The 27,199-nt window shown below is 42.6% G+C and overlaps 2 protein-coding genes across 28 annotated transcripts in view; one reads left to right on the top strand and one right to left on the bottom strand.

Moving 5' to 3' along the window:
- The window catches only part of TMEM164 (transmembrane protein 164), a 120,217-nt gene extending 112,028 nt beyond the window's left edge, over positions 1 to 8,189 (top strand). The window contains exon 8 of the mRNA XM_080554497.1: positions 745 to 8,189. The gene's annotated coding sequence lies outside the window, so the exon portion shown is untranslated. The remainder of the gene's footprint in view (positions 1 to 744) is intronic.
- Positions 1 to 27,199, bottom strand: part of AMMECR1 (AMMECR nuclear protein 1) — a 107,057-nt gene that overhangs the window by 61,108 nt on the left and 18,750 nt on the right. For 26 of the 27 annotated variants that reach the window (XR_013939025.1, XR_013939026.1, XR_013939027.1 and 23 more), the window contains exon 2: positions 19,970 to 20,510. Coding sequence is in view for 18 of the 27 variants with exons in the window: in XM_080554459.1 (XP_080410585.1) it covers positions 19,970 to 20,510 (541 nt within the window). In the remaining 9 variants the exon portion in view is untranslated. Of the gene's footprint in view, positions 1 to 19,969; positions 20,511 to 27,199 lie in introns of those variants that run through there. The other variant, XM_080554466.1, reaches the window with a different exon arrangement.

The raw sequence follows: 27,199 nt of genomic DNA, 5'->3' as shown, positions 1-27,199 counted from the left end.
AATAAAAAGCTAAAATAGAGCACACTTGAACATTTTTAAAATGTATAATTTGGAAGATATAGTAAACATTAGGTTATTTTGGTACCAGTTTTAGGAAGCTCATGATAAGGCAAGCTAAAAACAAGCCTCAGCAGATTTTGAATATGCTCTCTAATTCAGACTTCACTAACTCTACAGCTGGAACAAATTAATCTGGGTCACAAGAATTACTATCAAATCAATGCACTGTTTGTACTGAGCTTCACCAGGTAATTTAACCAACAAGAGAGTGGTTCAAAAGCAGACTACATATACTGCTAGAGTCTGAAGGCATTCATATTTTCCTCACAGAAAAGACTTGCTAACAACAAAGATAATTCAAAACCAGAGTTCTCACTGGGTTGAAAGTAATGGCTGCTCAGAAGATTGGATGGTTTTAATACCAGCAAGACAGACATCTGTTGCTCAGCACAGGTGTATGATACAGAGATAGCCCTGAGATGAACTAGATGATCTCGCAATGTCTTTCCACCCCTAAAATCAGAAATGACTGCATAGATGGTTGAGTAACAGTGAAGATCAGAGCCGCTGCCTAAGAAAGAGCAGCCTCACTCAATGTTTCCGTCCCCAGACACATAGCCTTCTTTCTTGTTCTGGAACAAATATTTGTGACTGGGGAACTGATCTGGTTAAAAATGTATCTATCTTCTTTTTGGCATATTAACTTAGACCAAGTTCATTTCTCTGCTCTGTTTCATTGTGCAGAAGCACACGCAGGGACATCAGCACAAGGAAGAAGAGGCTAAAGCAGAGAAAATGAGCGAGGGTGATGACTGCTGACATCTGCACCCCACAAGAAGAAACATGCAGTACAACTTAAAAAAAAGGAACAGAAGATTTTTTTTTAAATATACTTTTATTAAACCAGATGATATCGCTAGAAAAAGCAGAGGAACTTTCAGACACATGGCTGCTTTAGCAGATTAGGCAAAGCAGCAAGGTACAAGACATAACAAAACTGCTCATAATGTAGTATAACCACTCCAACCAGTTAAACCCCTCAAGAGAAAAAGCACTTAGCATTTAGGCAGTAGAGAAGCGTGCTAGTGACAGGCCAGATGACCAGTCACTGGTCCCTGTGGAAGAGGGATAAACTACAGTTAGTGACAGAAAGATGCAGGAATACACAGAGCCAACATATCTAACAGATCTCATTTTTTAGCACATAGCCTTAGTTACTCTCAGATATCAAGACAGGTAACAGACACACCATTTTCTGAGCAACTATCACACTGGTTACTATGCGGTATCACTGGCAATACAATTAGACTACAAACAAACACAAAGACACTAGCTCTAGTATAGGTAACCCTCGAGCTGGATACAGCAACATTTTTACAGGTTTTCCCCGGTCTTATACCTCCCAGAAGTACCTGTCACTGGCCAACCCTGGGAGACAGGGATGAACAGATCCTCACTGGGGCCATCTGTTCTTTTACAAGTTCACACAGATACAGAGATGCTGTCCACAATACAGCAAATTTCATTCAAAAAATGCACTTTTTGTATCTCAAGACTGACAAGTTTAGGGTTATGCTTTTATGACAAGAGAACAAACCTAAACAGTAAAAAAGACACAATTCATATGAACCTCACTGCACTTTACAGTCTGTAACTAGCAATGCCACTGAAAAAAAGTGCTTTCAGCGTCACCTACTTGTTTTTCATGCCTCATCATGGATTTTGCCATCTCATGTGGTCAGAGGTTGGCTCAGAGCTAATCTCTTAGAAGCAGTCTACCCTCCAGCTGATATTGCTGTGTCCTGTTGAACCAGGGATCGTCCTTGCAGCAGACAGGCTTAAAGACTAAGAAGAAGTAGGTTGGGGTATTGGATGACTGGACGAGACACACAGCTAGCTGTGCCTGTGGCATCTGGCCATCAGCTGGCACGCTGCCTGTCAGATGCAAAGGTAGAAACCTCACAGGGCATCTGCACTGACTACTTAGTGATTCAGCAAAGGAAACAGTAGTGCATGGGGTCCACTGTGTAAGGAAGCGTATTATAGATGCTTTGGAGAGAAAGCTCAGGTCAGGCAGAAGACCAATAAATAGGATTTTCATTGTGGTATTTTTTGAAATGCTGTCAGACCACATGCAAGGCCTGAGAAAGAAGCCAAAATAGGACGTCAGTGATACAAAGAGCAAGGATTTAGGCACGATGGGAACAGGAAGAACTTGTTAAGCATGTACATTACTCACACAGAGTCACCCTGACTGACATGCTAATAAGAGTTTGGGAACTCATGAACACTTCCACTCCACTGCTAGGTGTTTCCCAAGTAACACAAAGGAAGACCAAATCCTTGGCCTCACCTGACACCCTCAATGTAACAGCCATCTCCAAGGCTGGGTGGAGGGAGGACAAATCGATACGGTACAACATTGAGAAGCTACCAGGCACTCAGCAATTTCAACAGGAAGGAGAGAACATGCAGGTGAGGAATGGCACTGTATGTGAAACACATACGTGTTTAATGGCATAAAGCATTACAGGAGAAGAGAAAAACAATGACATTCTTGTAGTACAAGTCCATAATCAAATAATAAAGACGTCCGATCAACTGCGCTACCAGTTCACAGAGACCAGATAGTTGCAAATTTAGGACTCGTAATAATGGTGGGCAATTGACATCTCCTGGTATAAAGAGGGCTCTGTGCCTCATCTGAATGAAAACTAGAGGTTTTATTTTATTAGTATTAAGTAATGGTTCGGTTTTGAGTGGTACACAGGACCTAAGTAAAGGACACTGATAGAAAAGCTGCTCTGTAACTGTACCTACAATACAATCATATTTCAATACTGTAGTAGAATACAGTAGGCAAAAAAAAAATTTGGCACATGGATATTCAATTTCAAGAAAGGGAACAGTGTAAAAAAAAGCAATTAGTAATCCTCCCAACCCACTCCCCCACAAAACAAAGAAAAACCTGAAAAGGAGCAATCCAAAAAGCAAAAAGACTGCAACAGCTTGGAGGCTGTTAAAGACAAAAAAGCATCCCCCAAGAAAATCCAAAGCACACAACATACTGTATTAAAAGTTCAAGTAAAACATTCACCACTGTATTAAAAGAGCAGGTAAAACATTCACCACAGTTAGAAGAGAAAACAAAGCAGTCAAAATACTTCAACCCCAGCAAGAAAATCCCACACCCTGTGTGGCTCCATAGGGAAGTTAAGGAGAGCATCTTAGAGAGACAGAATGCTTTTAAAAACAGAAAGCTTGCCTAATGAGAACGGAAGAGATCATAAAACACATAGCAGGTCAATAGTAAGCAGGAAAAAGAATGAAAAATGTTTGGTTAGCACCTTGCAAAGTTAGTTAACTATCTCAAAAGCAGAAAACCAGCTAGAAAAAACAGTGGGCTCTTGTGGAGAAAAAAGGTGCAAAATGGATACAGGGATGATGCAGAGGAGCTCACTGAACACTCAGTACTGGTCTTTACTGGTGAAGCAGTTGGGGAGACTTCTACACGCATTTTTGTAGCATATAGATCACAAGAGCTAAGTCAGTTTGAACTAAATACAGAGGAGGCATTATGCTGACCAGACCAGTTAGACATCGCTCGCTCACCTGGACCAGATGCTTACAGAAAAGTTCCAGACCTGAAACTGAAGAACTGCTAGGCCATGGGTTGCCATCGTAATGCCACTGCCCACAAGAGACCAGCACTGGAGAAAAGCAAATGTGATTTCTATTCCTGGTAAGTGATAAAGGATCAGATCACTATGCACAGACATACACAGTCCATTGGGAAAGAGTATGCACAGCTTCTGTAAGTGAGAATCCTAGCAAGGCCACAGCTCTTCCTCCCAGCTGCTACGAGCTTACGTATCACTCTGAATTCCTGCATTCATCTAGGGGATCCACTGGATACCTGAGTTGAACGCTCAAGTTTTATGGAAGGGGTCAGTCAGGACTACCTGTTAAAAACTTGTAAAACGTAGTCTCCAGCCACCCAAAAGGGGCTCAAGACTCTCTGAGACAGGCAGCACATTCCCCTGCTACACAATGCAGGCTCCTGGCAAACGTCACCATTTTAAAATGACAACACACAGGTTTGCTATATATTCCACTGTTTGCAACCACGTGCTTAAGAGCACCGTGGTGGACTCAGATGAACCCAGGAAAAAAAAAAAAAAAGCATAACCTTGTTTAGCCTTATATCTGAGCTTGCAAGCTTTGTTCTGATGACTAGGGAGTCAGATGTAGGGCAAAAAACTGGCAACGCCACCAACTGCAGATAGACATGAGAAAGTTTGTCATATGTGATTGCTTCTTCCTCCATAGCATCTGGATGTACTCACAGGCACCAATCTACCTGCTGATGTTGCCCAAAGCTGGAAAAATCAGAGGTGAGTCCAAAAAAACAACATAAACAAAAAAAATGAGAATCACAAATATTCCTCTCCACTGATACCTTAATGCTGCCGTAGACAATAGCAAGCTACTCATCTCAACCAGGAGAACAGTAGTTGTGTTCTCAGAGCAGAAAACAAAGCCAGGTTAAAGCAACTTAAGCTGCAGTTCTTGGCAGCCTAAAATCAATATAATGACTGGCTGCAAGGGTCCTATCCCCTACATGGGAAGACCCAATCCCTTAAGCCCGCTCTGGCATTTACCATGCTAAAAGGCTCAGCAAAAAGTCTTACAACTCATCAAAAAAAAAACCAGCCTAACAAAAGGCAGCAGTACCTATTGCTGACTTATCAAGCAGAAACAGCACAGCAAGCACGCAGTGATCAATGAAAGTAGAAGAAGTGAGGGCGTTGTACACATGAACATCTTTTGTTTGCCAAGGATGTGCAGTCTTATCCAAAAGTTGAGTTTAACTCCTATTAGTTACCTGATCCAGCAAACCAGGCGCACCATTAATTGTGCTTGCAATAGATTTGGTACATAAGGGAAGTCTGATCCCTTCTTTCAGCAGCAACCCCATCATACACTGGCTTAAAAAGATTATGAAACTACAGCCCAATTCTATCATGTTATTCAAGTGACTCGCTGGATACAGCACACTGCATAAGAAAGCTATTCAACAACACTAAAGCAAACGATAATTCTGGAAGACCTCAAAGAAAGAAACCCCAGTATTTCCACAAGAAAGCTCAAGTACTTCTATAATGAAATATCCCCTCAAGTACATGAGATACAATCACTATTTCATAACTACGTACGGAACATCTTCAGTAAAATCCCTTCAAATGTCAAAACTGAATTTCAAAAAGCATCCCATCAGCATGGAAACAGTGGAAAATAACCAGGATGCATTTTCGTTTTGCTGCATTAAAACCTGCAGGTTCATGTTTTGTTTTTCTCCACTAGATCCCACTTTATGAAAGCAAAAAAACTAACTACATATCCACATTAACTTTGCAAATTACACAATGTTTCTGAAGCAATCACAAAACCATTACTACATTGTGCACCAGCAAATACATATAGCCTTTCAAAAGTAGTACTGGAGTTCTCTGAAAATATTGTATGTTACAATACTGTCAGAAAAATATATAGCATAAAATTGCTAGTTTTGTTAAAGATAGCTATTTGGTATACTACCAAAGGGACCCCTACAACTCCCTTTCCATGAGGGGATGCCACACAACCATAACTCAATCATTATGCTGGGAATCAACTGGAAAAAAACAGCTGTGAATTAAACCACTGACCTAAAGGGCAATATTATTTTGTTGTCATTAAATCTGTGCACTGGTTAGTCAATGAATTTTCCAAAGGCCAAAGCACTGATGATGAACCTTTATACCAGAAGATGAAAGATTCAACCACCTCTACTGCCTATTTATTTTCAAAAAATCAAAACACTTATAACAGTAGATGGCTTTTAAAGGATTATGAAAGAACAGCTATAAATTCCTTGAAAAGAGAGGTCTAAGTTGTTCTTTCTTGGACTTCTCAGCACATTGCCTCAAGGTTCCAGGCCTCCTATTTTCACCTCTTCCAAAGTGGAAGAATTCTGCTGTCCCACTCTGAGACCAGACTCCAGAATGCAATTGTTACTCACCAAACCTGGCAGCAAATATTTTTTTTCTGCGATCAGGCAGTCCTACTGGAAACCAAAGCAGGGGCTTACATACTCTAGTGGCTCAGCTACAGCTACCAGTACAACATCCACTCCATCAATAGCACTGAGCTCTGCCCCACATCATATGCCACAGAGAGGTGGCATATTCCACCTCTCTAACAGCAGATATGTTTCAGGAACAAAAATCACTACTCTGTCAGCAGTTTATCACATGGTGCAAGGCCAAGCTCTTCCCTTCACCATCATTTCCAATCTTAGCTCCTTACATGTTACCAGTCCCCCAACTGCATCCAAGCCCAAAACACAAGCAACAGTGGCCATCTTTCAGCTGATGGAGGAAACCTGGGATGCTGGCATGAAGGAAAACCGAACAACCATTTAAAAACATGGGTAAACAGCAAAACATTATCAGCTGTGGAAGCAACCATCACCTACCAGCTTTCGTTAAAAAGCAAGATAAAACAAAAACAAACAAACAAAACAAACAAACAGCAACAAAAAAACAGCTTTGGAGAGGTTCACATACTGCAAGTTTAAAACCTATCAATTTGAAGTCTTCTGACATCTCCAAGTAAACCTGGAAGCCCCAGCTTTCCCAGACACGTCAGGGTGAGCCTGTAACTTCATCTCCTCATTAATCTCTTTCTGAGAACCTCTCCTAAACTGCTCTTCTTTTTTTTTTTTGTCACGAACTGCTGTGCAAATCAAAATCCATTTTGTTAGCTAGCTCAAGTCAAGTAGTAAAGCCTCCAGTACTACTATTTAAAAAAAGAAGTCTGCTTAACAAATACTTTGTTTACCATTTGAATTGTCATTTTCTTTTTCTTTTTTTTTTTTTGGCTTTCTTTTGGGGATCCTTCTTATTAACAGCAGAGACACTCTGTTCAGAAGAGCAATATCCACATTCAACATAACCCATTACTGAATTATGGTTCAGTTCGAATTCAGTGAAAAATTATTTACACACGTAACATTCTCCACATTCATTACCACCACGGAGCTGTTATTGACCACCATTTGTCTGTATTTGTCTCTACCTCTACAAAGATATAAATCTCACTCAAGCCAAAAGCACAGTGGAAAGGACAATAAATGCTTCTGTGCCAAAGCTAAACAGCTTGCTAGAAAACAAGATTTACTTGCTAAGTTAGTAATCCTGCTAGACCTAAACAGGTCAGAGAGCCAACTCCAACCATCTACAAACTCACACTGAAACAGATGATGTTCTCAAAAATAACATTTTTTTCACCTTCTATTAGAAGCCACTCATAACAAGGTCACCTAAGAGTCCTCAAAGATAAGATATTGAACTTGATCTATCATCATTATTCTCTTAGAACACTCTTTACTTAAACAGAACAAAACTGACTTAGAAGCTAGGTCAGAAATGTCAGTGATCATAAATAACTATGGTCAGCAAACCTCTTGAGTATGTCTGTACAAGAGTGAGTGAGTGATTTATTAACTTCTGCTAATGTCAATATAAAAATAATAAAAGGAAATTTTGACCCAGAAATAAAGTGACGCTAATATGATATGAAGGCGATGCTTGTTGCCACAATAGACCTTCAATGGCAAAACCAATGTTTTCAAGAAGGAAAAAAACATTGCCAGAAGATTTCTCAATTTAGAACATATTACAAAAGCAGAAGCTGCTAGGGGACCAGGATTATTGCCCTCCGTCAGTCCCCTTCCACAGGGGGATCACAAGAAGAGAAAGAAAAACCCACATGGATACCTAAAAACCAAATCCAACCCAACAGAGAGGATGAAAGACCTTTTAAACTATTGATCTCACTACCAAAGGCAACGCATCAGATATTTATCATAAAGTGATCAAGATATTTCTAAAATTACGTGGATTTCTTGCCCCTAGTAATCCTATTAAAAGGTAACTACAAAGCCATACTGTTTCAGCAAGTAGAAACCTTACACCCTAAATGTAAATTTATTCAGTCATTTTATATCCTTTTGTTCTTCTGTCAGTACTGGCATCTAATCCGAGCAGGTAATTTGTGTCCCTTTGTCTTCCTCTTACTATATAGACACAAATACACATGCACACACAATAGTACAGATACCCCCCCCCCCGCCCCCAGTCAATCAAGTTTTGTGCCTCTCAGCCATTGCTCTGATCCTCTAAAGCCACCTAGCTCTTTTCCTCTTCCTTTGCAAGCTGATCTCACGTTTCCTCCTGGCACCCGGGCTGCCCTGCTCTGCAACCAGTAAACGTCTCTCTCTCTCTCTCAAGGGCAGCGGAACCATAAAGGTTTTCAATTAAGATCTCAACCACTCTCTAGTACAGATGTACTTAATACCTTTCTGGTTTTACTGATAATTTCTCTTCAAAATAGCCACTTGTCCTTTGTATACGCATAACTTAATAATGACTAAGAGACAACTGGCAGTCAACTGGTAACACCTGGAAATCACTAAGGAGAGAAACAAAATTGTAGCTTACACAGTTTTTTTGTTGTTGGTTTTTTTTTTAATTACACCTGAAGTACATGAAGCTGCCCTATACAATACTGATTTCATCTCATTTCTAGAAGTCTCAAGTCTTTCAAGCATTCCTGTGTAGAACTCTGATCTGCCTTACGACTTTGCTTCATTAAAACTTCATTATACCCATTGCTTAGCAGGGGAAACAGACATTACTTGTGGCTCAAGATATCCCAAACTGCAAATTACTGAAGGTTAGAAAAACATTTGGAGAAGTAGCATAATATGGACACTACTTATAGCTTCCTCAACCACGTTACCTCCTCTGTCTGCTCATCTCCATTCTTCAATATTCAGTAAACCAATGGATCTTATTTCACTACAGAACTGCAGTTTACTGGCTCTAACAGGGCAGTGAATGGGCAAACCTGTCCTTCCCTCAGTGCTAAGATGTCCTAGTCCCATGAAAACCATTATTTTGTGGACAAATAGGATGTCTAGAGCAAAAGCAATTATGTAATGCAATTTTTGGAAGGTCTTGTCTTCAAATTTGCTGGCAGACTTAAAACTGTCTAAGATGTTCTCGGAGAAAGGATTCGCTGAACAGTAGCCTAAAAATACAAAGGAGGATACTGTGACTAAGAAGACCCAAATGGAGAGAACTATCCTGGAAAAAAAAAATTCATTGAAAATTCTGTCATTTAGCTGAGAAGCAACAATAGCCTTTGAGGTATTCAAGCGAACAAATACAACTATGATTCATTTCAGATATAATGGATAACAGTACAAAAAAAAAAAAGCATATGCCTCCAAGTTTTCCAAGTTGCCAATTTAGGCAAAAATACCATGAGCTGAGTCTGGAGAGTTTTCTGGCATGCTTTTCAGGGAAAGAACAATTCCAACAATAATAATTAATTTCTATGGTCCTTGCTACTAACTTAACAAAGAAAAGCAGATTGAGGTACCTTACTTTTATTGGTAAGATCATATGGTAGAGAGACTGAGGGTCTCATCCAGGTTTGTCCACCATAATGACCTTGTCAGGAACAAAACAAACTTCTTCCAAACCTCACTGCAGCGCTTTATGCTTCAAGTCACTCTTGCCTCCCCTAATAACTTGCACACAGAAGTTGGGCAGAACCTGCAAAACACTCTAACACTTAGGGAACAACATGGATTGGCCATTTGACAAGTAATACTACCTCTTTCTTTTTAGACTAACCCAATTACTTATATCAAATAGAGGCTTTATCTCTCGAACCATCTGAAGATTCCTGATCTCTCTGCAATGGCTTCTTCCTAGACATCTCCAAAGACCTAAACTTCAGTGCCAAGATTTCAGAGACCACTATGGACTGCTCTAGTTTTCTCCTCCAGAGCAATTTCCATTAAACGTTCCACATAAAGGACAACTAAAGAAGTACATGATGTTTATGTTGCCTAAACTTCGGATTTCTGTAATCATTAGATTTAGATGACTACCACGCTGAGGATGAGCAATTATCAGGCATCTCCATTTTTAGTGTATGGACTTCTAAATGGATGATAAACATTTAAGAATACAATAAAACCTTGGCTATGCATTTTTGAACGGCTTAGCAACTTTCCTTGGGGGGAAAAAAACAAAAAAAAAACACCACTTTTTCTTCTTCCCAACTGAGACAAAATTTCACAAAATTTCAATGAAAGCTTCAGAAATAACCAAGTCTATAGCTTCCATAATTTAAGTTATGCGTTACAGCAGTCTCAAACAGGCTGCAAAAATTTAAAGAAATCATACTAAGGAAGCATTTCGGAATAGCCCATTTATTTAGCAGGGACAGAAATTTCTAATTTCCAACCATAAAACACGTAGCAGCAGACTGTTCACCACCTTATATGTTCATCAATTCTGTCTAGTGTAACTACACTACTACTTTCAGCTTATGACAAATAGGAGTCAGCTGCTGCTGAGCATTTCTGACACATTCAAAAAAGAAGAAAACCCACTTAAATTAGCAGAATGGTATATGGTAGTAGGCAGTCTTCAAGTAGGTTATTCCAAGCTATTTATATTACGTATGTGAAAAACTTAACGCCTTGAAATCCTCCAAAATGAAAAAAAAGAAAGCCACTGGCAGCAAACAACAGATTTCATATTCTCCCCAAAAGAGGCACTACTGGGAACAACTTTTTGTACGGGCTCTGATTTCTATATTAAAATATAGTCCAAACATGGCAAGCTGCAATAATTTATCCTTGAGGTTAAGAACCACAATGGTAAGCATACATGGGAATATTTGTCTCACTTGAGTCTTTTTTCTTTGAAATAAGAGAAAGGTAATTTATATTCTATTTCTTCTTTGCAACCCTTTATTTTTAATACTTGCTTTTATCCAGGGTTTCTTCCAAATGAACAGCACTGATCCTTACTTTCTTTCAACTCCTCTCCCAATACTTTACAAGAACTCAGACATTATGGTGGTGAACATCCCACATGAAATTTTTGCCACCTTTCTTTTCTGTGTCTGCTTACTTCTCAGTTCCAGTTGAACTGAACCAGAGCCAGAATCAGACTCCTACTTCTTAACGAAGAGGAGAGCTAATCGCTATAACTCCACATTTGCTCAGCATTTAATAGTGATTATTTTTAATATTACATTTCCATTTTGTTCTGCAGAGTTCGGAAAATTGCTTGCACAATGCTGTACTGAAAAACTTCCCTTCTATCGCTTGGCTTGCAGTTTTTCATCTGGGCCAGTGGCTCGCTGAAGTCTTGTTCTGCCCTTGCCTAGGGGATGCATCACGTACAACCACACACCTTCTTCTGGCACCACAGCTGCCTATGGAGAGGGCTTCTTCCCTCACTACAACCACACCCTTCCTGTGCTTTTTTCAACCACCTCCCCAGCCTGCAATGCTCTCACCACAGAAAGTCTGCTTGCAAATGGCTGGTGCAATGTTCTTCTGACTGGCATCCATTGGCTGCTTAATGTTGCAGCCAAATTTAAGTTCCCAGGACTAGTAAATATTTTTTTTCCTTCTAAAGCTTACACGGAACTTCTGCCTAACATAATCTTCCCCAAAAGTCAATGTTTTAGCACCTTTATCTATACAGAAGAGCTGCCTTGCAACTTGTCACTCACTGGCAGCTGAACTTCTCCTTCTGCTCACTTACTGGGTATGGGAAACGGTGGGGCACCCAATCCTTCCATTCCTGTAGTCACCTGGCAAAGGGGCTGGAAGCAGCCAGATTTACTTTGCTGGCCTAAAGAGTTGCCTACCAGCGGAGCAACAAATGCTTTCTCACCTTTCCTAACACACCTAAAACTCACAAACTCTACAGCTTCATCCGCACAACTCTTATCTCTGTGCAGAATGCCAAGCGGAAAGCGAGGAAAGTGATGCAATTCTACGGAAAGGTTGAAGCAGAAGTAATTCTGCTGCTGATTAGAAGAGGTTTATGACAAGGATCCTCTTTCCTCTTCTGTTTCAAACATGGTCACCAAGTACTATCAAGAAAAGCAGGTGGTGTTTCAGATCTAGAACCCATCACGTGCCAGAGGAGCCTGCAGAGGAGATACCTTTGCTGGCAGAGAGGCAAGGGATAAACAGCAAGAGTATGGTAATGACTCCTGTGACTACAAACACCATGGTCCTAAGCAGGACCTTGCCAACAATGCCCCAGAATTTAAGCTAATGGGAAGAAGGGCATACAATGATTTTTTAAAAGCACCAAGAAACACGAGAACTAGCTCCCTACAGCACAGAAAGGTACAAGTGTCCTGGGAAGACATAAACACTTCTATACTGCTGCTGTCCTAGCGGCCTTGCCACAAGACAGCAGAGCTGTCCCACATTCTGTGAGATGCCATTCTCAAGAAATCAGCACTTCAATCACTTCGGCTGCAAGTACTCAGCATGGCAAAGGAGCATCCACATCCAACAAGCCATGTCTTCCAGGAAGTTACCAAAGGCCAGTCAGATCACAAGAATGACGCCATATCCCATACGGCAGAGAAGTGTACACACAGCCTGGAATACAAGAAGGGGGAGCGCAGGCACAAAGACATGACAACTGCAGTAAATACCCTACAGGATAAACACCTACAGCCAAAGGAGGAGGAGGACGGTGTCCTACTGAACAAGCGAAGCTCTTCACACTAATCCCATTTGCCAAGGTCCCAGTTATGAAAATGAATGGTTTTTAAGAAGGTCACACAAGTAGCTCTGCAAAGATACCTACTTTTGTTCACAGCGCTGGGCTGAAAGACACCATAGCTTTTGGGCAGCCAGCCTAAAGCACAGCACTAACAGTAAGGATATCTACATAGTTTATCAATCCAAGTTCAACTGATTAGCTGTATGCTCTCCGAAGACAGCACTATGGCTAACTTCAACAGCTGCACTCCATTTTATAGATACTGCACTCCCCAACACGCTTTGTTTCTAAGGACTTGCTCTTGAGAACTCATGAATTAACTGCAGCAGAGCTGCCCCAGCTCGTTATTTAGATGCAAACTTTGCAATGCTAAATTCAGTACTAATATAATACCCTGCTCCATAGGAGCATAAACATCATAAAAAAAGGTCAAGCATTCTCATAATGCTTTGCTAATGAGGGTCAGGGCCTGACTGGACTTGTTTTGGCCTCCAGCCTAGCAACAGTTTCTGTGTTGGCCAAACTCTGGGAAGTCTACTATTAGTTTTAAATAATTTGCACCTTTCCTGCCTTCCATAGAAGCTCTTACCACAGCAACCACCAGTATATGGCTCAAACAACTTCTGTGTTAGCATACAAGCACTTTACTTCTGAAGACAATAATTTGATGGTACAGAAAATCTGCAGTTACCTGTAAACAAGTGCTTAATGTAAAATAGCTATTGAGCTTGCTCCTTTAATCATGTCTCAAGAGATCCAAAAATACGGGCTAGGTAAAGCAAATATACTTCATTCATTACCTGGTCACAGCCTAGGTCTGTACCCTAAGCAAACTGACAAAGGCAAAGCTCTACAGTCATTCAGTAACTCAAAAATAATTATTTGCATTCTTAAGTTATGAAATACTCAATAATTTATAGCAAAAGATGCTAGAGATGTACACATGAAGTCAGTCAAATTGGGACCCAATACATTTCTCATAGGCAGACAGGTTAAATAGGAATATATAACATCAAAGACCATGTCAAGAACTGCATTCGCAAAATGCCCAGGAATCTTTATATCTTCAATAAAAGATAGAGTAAAAGGGAAGGTGACTAAAGATTTGATTGCAACTAAAACAAAAGAGACAATAAAAATGAACGACCAGATTGATGGCACAGGGAGACGTGGCTGCTGACTTCTCCTCTCCCTACAAGGGGCAGGGGAACAAACAATTTCTGCCAAACTAGTATTACAGTGAATCGGAGCCCTTCTTATAACTCTGCGGTGGTTGTGTTTATCTGAAGAAGGAAAACCAGGGCCCTTTCTTCAGGCCATCTGTGAAGTGATCTCTTGTACTAATAGAAATATACGAACAGTTCACTAAAATGAGGTTATGAAGGAAAAGGCCCTCAAATTACATTTAACTTAATTTGGAGTTTATCAGAACAGTATTTGCTCTGTTCACCAATCAGATCAGAAGAGGAGCTTACTGGTTAAGGCAAGTTTCCTGAAGCCGTACAGCTCTGTTTTCCTCCTCTGCTGTACCAAACTGCGGCCACCAGTCCTGCTTTAAAATACGCTGGGAATTCCCTGCTGAGCACCGCTCATGCCAGCCAAAATACATTTGCTGCTGCACAGTACTTTAAAAACTTCCACCACAGGATGCCACTTTGAATGAACCACTCACTCCTTCATACTCCAGTCTTTAACACTGTCTTTGCCGTTGAGTGTTAAGTCAGAAGATGCTGAAGCTTGTACGAAACCGTGACACATACATAAAAAACAGAACGAAGTCAGACAGACACGCAGACACCAAACAGCACTTCCCTGTCTGCGTTCTTCAACGCTACGGGTTTCGTTTTATGACTGGTGTTGATCTTTAGCTGTGACCAAGCAATCATTATAGCTGTTGTGTAATGTTACCGAGTGTGACAACAAATACAAATTATTGCACTGAGACTGCCACACAAGTAAGTTTCCACTGCCACTCAAGTACTGTAGAGTAACAACAAAATTTCAGACTTCGGACATCAAGGATACTAATGTCAATAGGTACAGCTGAACTCTGAGTAGGGACTGCAGAGGAAGATTTTTTTATTTATTTAAAGACCATACTCTGAAATCTATAACTGAAATTTGGTAAGTTCCAGGGAGTTTTACGAAAATGGTTGTAAAGAAACATACCGACATGAGCAAGGAGTCCAGCACATTGTTAAATTTAAAGTTGGAGCTTTAAGTTGTAAAGACTAAAACTCACTAAAAGTGAGACTCCATTCAAGAAACCAGAAATTAAGAAAAAAATAATTATTTACATATGTGTAAGCATATGCACACATCTGCAGAGAAGCTTTATCTTTCCTCAGTGCCTTAGAAGAAAGCATCAGACAGTAATTTAGCATTTTGGAAGATTCAGCTTTGGAACTGCACAGGAAGATTTTAAACTATTTCAATGTAAATTACTAACAAATCACCGACACTAGTGTTAACACAATATTAAGACACCCACAAAGGCAAGACATCGGATAGCCGGTAACAAACCCTGGAACCATTTCTTTCTTACAGGGTCAATTTACACTTACTCTGAGCAGAATCACAACTTTCTTTGGAAGTGTGAAAACTGGTGGGCACGAGACAAGCTAGCTCCACGTCTTAAAACTGCACTGAATTTAACTGTCTCCACACTTCACTAACACAGAATGAAGGTGATGTAGTAGCACTACCCCATACCCTTCTAGAAGATGTAAACTGACAGATCCTAGACCTGAAAACACATGGAAATACAAAGGCCAAGCACATTGACACCGCAGTGTATCTGTACCCCAGCCCTGCAGCCAAGTGGAAGGGTTGCTGCAGAGTACTGCACAGCACCAAGGAAGAAAAGAACTGGTCCATTTCCCAGCCACCTCTTTGGACCAAGACTGGATATTGCCTAGGATTTGTTTTAAAGCGGAGGCCTTTGATCCCAGAAGATGAAGCCAGGCAGATTACTTAGGTGGCAAAGAACATGGTTGCCAGCAATGCTTCTGCTGGTGGCTGGAGCCTCGGCACGTGCATGGGGCTGGCAGCCTTGCAGGCACGCACCATTTACTGCCTCTGTCACAGTCCTCCCTGCGAGATGAGGAGGATATGAGCAAGCCATCACCAAGGCATGTGTGGTAAACATCCTTCCCAAGAGCCCCTCAGCCACACAGGAAGGCAAGGCACTGGCAGCACTGGCCATTCTGGGTGCAAAACCTTGCTCTTGGTTATCATGCACCAGCCAACATGGGCAGAACAAATCGCGCCAAGTAAGGGTGCTCAGCACCAAAATAATCCCGTTAACTAGCAGGCTGTTCCCAGGAGACTTTCAGGAAGGACTGCAAGACACAAACAGCTGGCACAATAGTTAACCTGGTGGACTGTCACGCAACATCTTCCCTAGAAAGAAGCTGGCATTAATGGGAAAAAGGCAAGCTGAAGAGCCCTGAAGATGAGGCAAACACTGTGCTGAACCAGGAACTCAGCAGGGTGATTTCTGTGCGTTAAAGGAAATCTATGCAGTAAGCAGATATTTCAGAATCTTTAAGGGAAATAGGAACCTCATTCCCCACTGCACAGCTTCAGCTAAACTCCTCTTTGTACACTTACCCTTCCCATCCTGTCACACCAACCTTGTACACACTTAGGTTTAGGTTTCCACTCAAGCACCTTCCTACTAGAAGAACTGTAGTGAGCAGCACAAACCTTGAGTCCTTCCCCGCTGGTGTGCTGCCCTTTTCCACAATGGAAGGCAGGACGTGGTATCGTTTGCACTGATCACGGAGGAATGGGGTGCGTTACACAAAACCAAACCAGAAAAGAAATAAAGAGATGAGAGTTATTTGTTAGAAAGATAAGAAACACGAGAAAAAAAGACTATTCAGTTTTCCTTCTCCCTAAATGCACGGGGTAAAGTGTTTTTGACAGTTTCTGCATCCCCTCACAATGTATTTTGATTGACTCTTCTAAACCTCTACAGCAAAAAAACACCTTTAAATAACTGCAGTGTTCCATAACTTTACACATCAAGCTGAGTTTCAAGAAGAAACAATGACTGAATGACATTTTGTGTAAGTGAAAATTTTTGCCTGGGGCAACAGTTTTCAAACTCTGTATCAGCTTCCATACCTCCAGGACCATTTTTACCTGCCACCCACTCCTGTAGTTTGAGAGCCACTGCACTGGTAGAAGCAAAAGGCAAGGACATGCCTTGCAGAGCATATCCTGAGAAGGAGGGAGGGAATGTTTTAGAGGGCAGCTCAAAGTGAGGTGACATTATAGGTAGAAGAAAGCTGTTCAATTACGATAGAGGAAAATGGTGAGAGATCAATGGAAGACTGCAAGAGAAGAAGAAGGATTTGCCAAGTCTATTTTCACAAAGGCACCACTGGACAGATTGAGCATCTTCCCACTCTCTTCTTTTGACCCCATGACTTACTGCCTCCAGCCCAACAGCTCCCTAGCAATACCTTCCACCAGCATCCCATATCCTGTGCTTTAGGAATTACACTCAGAGATAGGAAAATGACAGTTATTTAATCCGTGTCTGGGCTGTGCTAAAGTCCAAAATCTGCACCCTTTCAAAAACTGGCATTTTGTCTCATTCCTACTAACTGCTCCAAAATCCCTTCCCTTCAAGCCGTGCTGTGGTCCTCAGCTCAGCAGCCAAAAGTTACAAGAATCCGGAGGCACTGCAAGCAGTTTTTGTTCAGAAGACAACACATCAGAACCCCCAGCCCAAGCGATTCAGTCACCTGCTTTTCTTTGATCTTGCCCAGTTTCATTGTTCAAAGACCTGCAAGAAATGAGTCACGCTTGTGTGAGGATACCTGCTCACAGGTCTTTAATCCTCCCTGTAATTAGCAGAACTCAAAAAAGTATTTCTAGGGTTCAATTGCTGACTTTTATTGTAGGCTACTACTCTTAGACCAGTTATTGTGGTCTGAAGACAAAATTTCCAGAAGGATTCCTGGCAGAAAGCTGCAACATACATTCACTGAAAAATACCAGTTCCCATTCAGTTTTTTTGCCATACAGGAAGACGCTCAGCTTCAAAGACAACATCATACCTTTGTGAGCTACCCGGCCATTGATAAGACTGCGTGCAAATCTTTTGACTGCTGGAAGTCACGCTGCCTCTGAACATTTGGCAGGAGCAAATTATTCACTGACCTAGAATTTTACATGTAATACTGAACAACTTTTTCAAAGTTGCTTCCCCAACTGCACAAACATAATCAGCTCACAAGGCTGCTGAAAGCAGCAGTTCTGCCATCTGTCTGCTTATTCCCACCTCACACTTGTGCGGGCACAAGTGTTTGTGAAGCCACACAATGATCCAGAGGGAACCAATCTCTGTAAAAACCAACCAGGGAAAAAAATAAAATGGTAATTAGATCATTCTTCCAGTCCAATACACAGTAAAACTGTGCATGCTGGCGTGAGCATGGGAATATGCACAAACGGTATCAGTAATTCTAACGGCAGTGCCATTTTCAGAAGTCCATTGACACAGCAACTTTTTAACCAGGTCAGGAAATGAAATCTCAAGAATGCATATGCACACACATGAATTTTAGAAAAATACAAATTTTACTTAATTTGTTATTACGTCCTTTTTAAAGTAAGAAGGGGGAGAAGAAAGGTGAAGTGATCTGTTGGCTACCGAGAGGAATCCAAGTGCTTGCTGGAAAGCATTTCCGTGGTTAACTCTTCACCTCTGCCTCAGTTTCCTCCATTAGTAAAACAGGGACAGTAACAGGAGAATCTTCAGCAAAACACCGTGGTTAAAAAAGCACATCATAGCAGCAAGGTAATGTTGTCACAGAGAGACACGGACAGAATTCAACTCTTGCACTAGGAAGGAGTGAACTGGCACAAAGGTGATGGTGTAACCAACAGTGGTCTGGGATGGAGAACAGATACAGGACAGCGCAGAGCAAAATGGCTACTTAGCGCAGCAGTACCTAAAAAATTGGTATCTGCAAGACGGCCATGGACTTACAAAAGACCTGGGTAAAAAAACTCACGGTGGAGTCTCCCTGCCCTCCTTTCATTACTGGTACTCTGGTGTAATCACACAGGAGGTACGAAGAGAATATCGGGAGGACTTGCTGGGGTGGCAGGTTAAATAGGAATCCTCTGAGCCGGGTTGTCATGACAGCAGCTGACAGTATGCAAGAGACGTATAGATCCTGGGTGGTAGAACAGCAAGGACTCCAAACAAGATCATTAACACATGACAGTATTTTAAACACCAGGAAGTATACACTACATCTCATTAATGAAACATGGACCACATGATAACCATTTGCACCAGGTGTGGGTGCGTGTGGGCAGAGGACACAAAAAACGTTTCCACTAAGTACCAGTAAAGAACGGGTTCTGTCGGGACCCTGAGAGCCACGCTGTACCAAAGATGAAACGGTGGCTGGATCAAGTCACCCGAGCGAGTTGTGGATCAACTCACCCGAGCCTCAGCCGGAGCTCGCCCCATGAGCTCCATCCTGTTTTAAAGCACAGCAAAACGGTGGAAGTGATTTCAAACCACCCCTAAGGTTAGCTTCGCGTTCACACAGCCTCGGAGCGTGGTAACTCATCCCAGCCGGGAGGAAGCAACTTCCTGCCAGACAGAAGTTTCTCCCTGAAGTGTCTGAGCTGCACCTGTGGCAGCCCTTCTGTCTGTCTGTCTGTCCGTCCGTCCCCCGGCAGGTGCTGCTGGGGGCCCTACAGAGGCAGGAGGGTGTGGGGTTCTGCACGAACCCCAGATGAGAGCAGCCAGGGACCAGGACAAAGCAGGCCCTCGGTGGCAGCTCTCACATACTTGGGAGGCAAAGGAGGATGGCAGTAACAGGTGTTCATCACGATCGATGCAAAACTTCGGAAACGCGGCGTGGGAGACGGCCCAGGGCTTGGACACATCGAACACAGGCTCAGATTCAGGGCTCACCACAACACAAGGGCTCCGCGCAGGCTGACCCCAAACAACCCCGCACCCGACGGCAACAATTCACCAGCAGACCCCTCGCAGAGCCGGGAGCCTCGTCCCCGCTCCCCCGCCGGCTCCTCCCCGCGAAGCGGAGCCCAGCGGGGAGCCGGGCGCCGCCGGGGCGGGCAGGGCACGGCACAGGAGCCGGGCAGGGGGACGGCGGCCCGGGGCAGCCCCCGGGGCACCGGCGGGGGCCCGGACAGAGCCCAGCGGGGGCGCCCGCGGGCCGAGCGGGGCCAGGCGAGGCCAGGCGGGGGCCGGGGGGAGCCCCGGGGTGCCGAGGGGCCGGGTGCCGGCGGCGGGCGATACTCACTAGGGGTCGTTGGTGAAGCGGGGGCTCCGCGGGGGCTGGTAGCCGTACAGGTGACAGTAGAGCACGTCGAAGCAGAAGCAGCACATCTCGGCCGACACCACCATCTTCCTGCAGCCGGGCCCGCCGGAGCCGGCGCCGGGGGAGGAGAGCAGCGAGGCGGCGGGGGCCGGCGGGGAGAGGCCGGCGGCGCCCCCGCCGCAGCTGGGCGGCAGCGGCGGGGCCAGGGCGCAGCCGGCGGCGCCCCCCGCCAGCCCCCCGAGGCCGTTGAGTCGGGGACCCCCCGGCGGGGGCAGCGCCCCCGGCTCGCCGCCCGCCGCCGCCGCCGCCCCGCCGCAGTGGGAGCCGCCGCCGCCGCCCCCCGGGCCGGCGGAGCCCGACGGAGGGGAGCTGGAGAGTTTCTGCTTCTTCACCCCGCAGCAGCCCGCCGCCATCTTGGAGCCGTCTCCCCCCACGCAGCGCTTCCGACCCATGGCGGGGGGGCCGGCCGAGCGGCCGGGGGACGTGCGGCGGCCCGCTCCGCCTCCTGCCGGGCCCGCTCCGCCTGCAGCGGGGAGGGTGGACGGGGAGGAGGAGGAGGAGGAGGAGGAGGGAGAGAGACAGAGACAGAGACAGAGAGAGCGGCGTTAGAGCGTGCCGGCCGGCCGCCTTCCCCCCTCCCCTCCTCGGGCCGAGCCGCCTTCCCCCCCTCCTTCTGTCAGGGAAGTGGAGCGACTCCGCCCCGCATGCTGGCAAAATGAAATGAAAATACACCCGCAAAGCCCCCGAGCTGGTTCAAAACGCCCTGCTAAATAATTCAAGTGACCTGAGGTGCCTTCGGCTGGGGAACAGAAGGGAGGGGGCGTGTTGGAGTGGGCAGGCAGGGAGCCCTGCGGAGAGTGCTGGGATGCACCTATTAAATGTACAACCATCTGATGACTAAAATTTTAGATTTTATATAGATAAATAACATATTTTTGCATTGCAGCTTGGGCGATTACTTCGCACCCCATAAGCAGCGGCTTAGCACGGAGGCCTGCAGCCACAGGGCAAGCGGCCGTGACCCTGCGAGACCACCATGGCCCCCAGAGCCTCCAGCTCAGGCTTCCTCATGGCGAGCCTCGAGGGAGGGGAAGGCCCGAGGGGAAAGGATGTGAGTTCCTGCAGTGCTTGAGGCATCTGCAATTAAGCTAGCCAGGCTGCTGGGGGGGGATTTTATATTAGCCTCACGTACAGATATGTCTGAATTTATTGAGAGACATCACACTGGCCATAAAGTACATAACAACCTATATATACATTTTTGAAAAGAACACCATCGGTGTCATGGAGCCATCTCTGGCATGGGATATAACAGCTGTTTACCATAGAATAGCAGCACTATATATCAAGGTAGGCAAGGGAGCGAGGGCTGCCTCGTACGGTTAAAACTATCTCTGAATGTTGCAAGTTTAGAGAGACACAAAGTCGTTATCTAGTTGCAAATGCAGTCTGCAGAAAGTTTTTGCAGGCGCAAACTACAGAGATTCGGGTTGGGAGGGTTTCTTCAGCATCCTCATGGTCTTAACACTGTCTGGATATTTAGTTATTATGGATTTGAAGAGGAAATCAATGGTTACTGGAGCTCTAATACTACTTGGTTAAAAAGCCCTTCAAGGGCTTCTGTCCAAATACTGGCCGAAACTTCTCTCAGTTTGAATCATAGCCTGAGGTGAAACAGCTGCAGGGAATAATAGCAAACAGAAAGGAGAAGAATTTGATGGTGTAAAGCAATCTTTTGTATGCTAAATTTTAATGTTTGTGTTTGGAGCAGGCCGATACTTGAGAATGGAACCCAGTTCCCCTCTCTGAAACAACTTTCACGTTTCTTCCACTTGAGGGATTCATTTGTTCAAAATCAGTTAGCAGTGACACCTTCTGTTGCTTTTGAGAAAAGAGTTTCTTCAGGTATTGAATTCCAGCTTTTTCTAAGTTTTTCAGTGCTCTGTAGCCTTTAGCACTAACATGCACAAAAAATATATAAAAAATGAAAAGCTGATGGTATGGATAGAAATACAAATCGGTCACTCCACTGAGACTGGCAATTGTGAGGTTCAGGGTAAGTCTCAGAGCTAGGACTGATATCCTCATGCAGTATTGGCAGTACTGATAGTGCACAGTGATCTTGATTAAATATCATATTGCAGTGCTCCCTGAATGAAGGGCTAAATTAAATACGGTACTTGTTCATTAAAAACACCTTCCTTCCTCCACTTCTGCAGATGCGCTTCTCTGTATTTGCCTGCAAACTTACCGGTAGTTGTGCTATTTTTTCCTCAGTACAATGTAATATGTACCAAATTTCTCTTTTGTTGAGACAATAGCAAATATATGAACACAACTGTGGTAACTGCTGCTTAGTGGAATCAGGAAGACACAACAGTATTGTCTGATATTTTTGTCATTATCTTAAAGTGGAAAGAACTGCAGATTAACAAAAAATTTTTGTAACTCTGGAAAATTTCCATTTATGTTTGAATAAGAGTTTATTCTTTGAATGAGATGGCTTTGGTTAACTGTGACATCTGTTTCATTGGTCCCTTGGCTTCAGGTAAAGCTTGAGTTCCTTTACATTTCTTATTATAAGGAACACTGAATGTGTTCAGTTCCTTCATTTATATAGTGTTTCTATATTTTGCCAACTTTAGCAGATTTTCTCCTGTTGGTTGATGACTGTGCTGTGCCTTGTATGCAGTCAAATGCACTAAGTGAATTCAGCATAAAAAAAATCCTAACAGTCTGAGTGGAGTCTAGTATGGTAGTGCAATTAAATCAGTTTAATTTCGGTGTGATGTAGCTCTTCTTTCAGACTCCAGCTGTGTAGCACTCTTGCTTACTTTATGTTCTAAAGTCCCAGTGATTCTAAAATTGTCACTTGTTACAAGTGAGAGATTTAAATTAGTTTTCAATTAAAAATCACAACCCATGATTCCTGTCAAGTGCTGTTATGGACACGGTGATAAGAAAAACAATACTACTTGCAGAAAGGTATTTCGTAGCGATCCAAACCTGCTCTGAAGGATTGCCCTTCTTAAACAAACAAACAAACAAAAATGCAAACGGATTGGCTGGTATCTGGGGGAAAAGGTGTCTTACTGGGCATGATCCTTTTGAATCCAAGGTAAAATTTGCACTGACTGTAGTGGGAGTCAGGTAGCTCTCAAGCAGGCCAAAAGACAATCTGTGTTGTGAGTATCTTACAATCTAATTACCAGCCAAGCACAATGAGAACAAGGAAACAATGAACCAAAACTGGGCTGCACCGTAAGCAGGAGTGATATAATCCTTGCCTTATTAGTATCCATTCTTTTAATAGGCACCGTGACAGGTGAGAGATTTAAAAGAGTGCTTAAAATAGCACGTTTAGGCTGTGGTTCTGTGTGCATTTCTGCAGTAGTAGTAATGTTGGTTTAAGCAGCTTTACCTCAGCTGATTGTTCTTTTTCCTGTCCCACCCATTCTGCTGTGTTCGTGTAGCTGTTTGGGCAGATGTGAGGCAGAAGATGAAACTGAAAAACAATTATTCTTTTCCCTTGATTATTTTTCAGCCAAATCAGTTCTCCAGTCCGCTGTATCAGAGGGCTGCCCAAAAATCTGTGTGGGTCTGTTTTGGGGGGACTGTACAAAACTGAGAATTAATAGCCTTGAGCAGCTTAAACAGTACTGTGGAAAAATGAGAAAATGCAGCCTAATGTGACATTGCACGTATTTATGGGGAAACTGTCGGAAATTACAGAGGTGTTTGAGTTTTAAATAATAGGTGATGAAGGCCAGTGGAGAAAAGGTATGAATGACAAAAGGTAGAAGAACAGCCTTGAAAGTGAAGAAAAGTAGTTTATACTTAAGATTGTAGAAAACTCAGAGCTAGGGAATGAAAGAAAGGGAAATGGAAAGAAAGCCCTCTTTTCCAAATATATCATTTTCCACTTTCTTAGAACTAAGGGAAACATTATATCACAGTTTATTCTGTAAAAATTAACTCCCAAAAAGTGCGCGACGTACATAGTCAGAATCTCTGTGAAGTTGTTAGTTTTATTGTGGAGGATATTATTCTAGAGAAGAGTCTGTACTTACATTCCCCAAAATTCAGAGGTTAAATTCTATCTTTGTAGCTTCCCATCATAATGATCTTTTTTTGGATGGGTCTGCCATAAAACTGGAAGATTTACATTCTGAGAATTCCTTTGGTCTGGGGAGTTCCCACCCATTGTGGAGACCGTCTAGACAACTCTCCCCTTGCACTGCAGCCTCCGAGGCATTATGAGTGTAGCTAGGAAGAAAGTGGTTTTGCCTGGTTGGCTTTCTCACATTATTCCCAAACTGGTCTATCACACTCTTGAGGCTCATATGAGTTTTCCTCGGTATATTCTGCTCAGACAGAATAGTCGCTGTTCTTCAGTAGGCTCACTGTCTCAGCTGTGCCCATGAGAAATTAGATGCAGCTCTGAATCTAGGCCAGAAAGTGTGCACAAAATCCAATAAAGTTAACTTGCACATGCCTGAGAACAGTAATTGTTCTTACCAGTTAGAGGCCATATCCTGCTATTGTTCCATATATTAAGCCCCTATTGAAGTCTCTCCTAAAAAATCTTGTACAGAAATTCATTTCAGGATGTGATACCAGCCAGCAGACAAAAGGTCTTCACATGTTGTGTTACTGGAATCCTGGCCCTGTTTCATATTTTGAGCTATGTTACAATATCACCACCCTGTGAATCTAGTCTGTTATTTTAAAATTAACATTGTTTTACAAGCATTTTGCACTCTTACGCAAATTTAGGGTTTGGTCCTGTTAAACCATCTGTGCATGGAGCTTACACTACAAAACTGGGCATGGACTTGCAAAAAAATTTCCAAGTGTGATTTCTCTATATATCTAGGATTGGACAGTCCTCTAACTAGAGACAGAAACGTTAAATGTTAAAAGTGTCAATGGAGTCAAGAAAGTTATTTAATTAAAAACCTAAATATCAAAGCACTTGCAATAAGGTGAGACTGGTAGTAGCTTTTCCATGGAATTCTTTTCACTTAATTTTGTGAAGCTGCGTTCTTCCTCAAATACTACGTCAATGCAATGTCCTATCCTCTTTGAATGTATTTTTCCATTGTACAGTGATAAAAGAATATGTAGCTTACATAGCTGTATTCTCACTGGAAATTCACCATGGTTCCGTTGAGGTCAGTGGAGCTTCAGTGATTTATGCTAGCTGATACATTAATAATAAGCCTTAGGACATATTTTTTGACATGGCTGTTTGTAGTTAGTCTCCTTCACAAAATGTTTTCCACTGCTGTAGAGCAAGCATATGTATTAACAGCATTTCGCTTTTATGAAGAGTGCAAAGTGCTTGTTTTAAAAGTTTAAAATTAGTAAATTTAGAACAATCCGTAGGTATCTGTTTATCCAATGCAGTCATACAGCCACCCCTATTGAAACCTCACCACAATCTAATCAGACGCAACAGTTGAGGTGTATAAGGAAAGCAAGTTATCATTCATTTCCAAATGAATAGTTTAGGAGGATAGAATGTAATTGCTGAGAATTATATCTGATCAGAACACCACAGTTACATTTCCATTCATTTCTAAGAGTTGTACTAGACCTCTAACCATCCCAGGTGGTCGGTAGTTGATTTCACATCTCATCTAAAAACACTGAAATGAAACTTACATAAAAGTTTAGTTTATGCAAGGAGCAGAAATTTCAGAAAAGAGGGGAATGTTAGCAACGTTAATTATTTGTTAACAGTGTTAGTTGATTCAGATGACAGAAATTGCTCCCGTGTAAGGAAGCTAACAAGCATTAAATTTGGTCTCCCTTTTGATTTAAGACTACTTGAGCTTCCTTTTCAGATGTTACTTAATTTTCTTGTGAAGTGTTTTAATTTACTCTGACAGCTGCTTTTGCTATCTTTTTGCATGTATTATCTAGCTTCTGGTGTGAAGGAATTTCACCTACATTCCTCTAATGGCCAGTTCTTAACTTAGGTTCATGCTCCCTTGCTCTGGTATTCTACACTGCTGAGATAGCATTGAAGCTGCCAGCTCTCTGTTCCTTTCGGAGAAGTGAGATATGCTGTTCTCCAAAGACTAAAGAACTTTTTTCTTTAATCTTTGTAAATACCAAAAGTCAGTGAATCTTTCTGCTTGCCCTTTACTATTCTCACTTCAATAAAGGAACTTTTTGATCTTAAGATGGTCAAGAACTGCTTCCACTGTCCCAGATGGGGCTTCACTAGTCACTTTATATCAGACAATTCTAGTCATGCCTCACAAAATCTTTTAGCTATTGTTTTAAGAGAATGTTCATTAGCTGCAGTAGACTATTGCATTTTAGAAAAATATGCACGTCAGTCATAAGTGTTTCCTTCTACAGTATTATTGTAACGTACTATTTATTGAATGTCATTTTTTCCTATTTCTCTAGATGTATTACCATCCTTTATATTCAATGCCTAAATTACTTAACCTCCTGCCTTCCAGTGCTTCCGACCTGTACATGTCAACCTGAATGTCACGTCAGTCCTCCTTTCTGTGACTGGTTTTATAAAATCACCATTTTTTGTCATTCTGGTGCATTTATCTTTTTCTGTGCAAAGAAAAAAATGTTCCCAGTACGGTTCAAACTGACAAATGCCAGTGTTTGTCATAAAGGCGATGGTACTTTGGTGCTATAAACCTCTAACTGCTAGAAAGCGCTAAATTCATCATCTTAAAAGAGCCTAGATATCCATATAGAACACTAATTAGCAGCAGATGTTAACTCTTGTGGCAAAAAGCCAGTGAGGCTCTGGCAAAACCTTTCTCGTTGCAGTCATCACTTTCATCATTGGCAATTGGTCAGTGCAGCCCCATAAGGCTGATTCTTCTGGTGCCTCGGGAGTCACCTCTCACCCTCACCCCTGTCTGCTTTCAAGTATTCAGTCCTGCAGATTTTTTTTTTTTTGGTGCAGTAGCAAAAGCCAAACAACTCACATGCACTGCATCCAGCTATTAATTCTTTATTACTTCCTTAAGGCTTTGGAGGAGACTAGTAAGCCTCAAGCTTCTGAATAAAGTTTAATCCGAGAATTGGTAGCACCCAGTCTCTCACAGAACTGCAGCCTTATTCATAATTTTGTTGCTTCCTTTCTGTAGCATTCATGTTCTCCATCGTAACGTTTTCTGATGTACTTTCTATTGCAAATGTCAGTTCTCCTTTCAGATATGTACAAAT

The sequence above is a fragment of the Anser brachyrhynchus genome (assembly GCF_964034855.1).
Source record: "Anser brachyrhynchus genome assembly, chromosome: 13".
Classification (NCBI taxonomy): Eukaryota; Metazoa; Chordata; class Aves; order Anseriformes; family Anatidae; genus Anser; species Anser brachyrhynchus.
The sequence above is the reverse complement of the archived record's forward strand: the minus strand, read 5'-3'. Positions and strand labels throughout refer to the sequence as shown.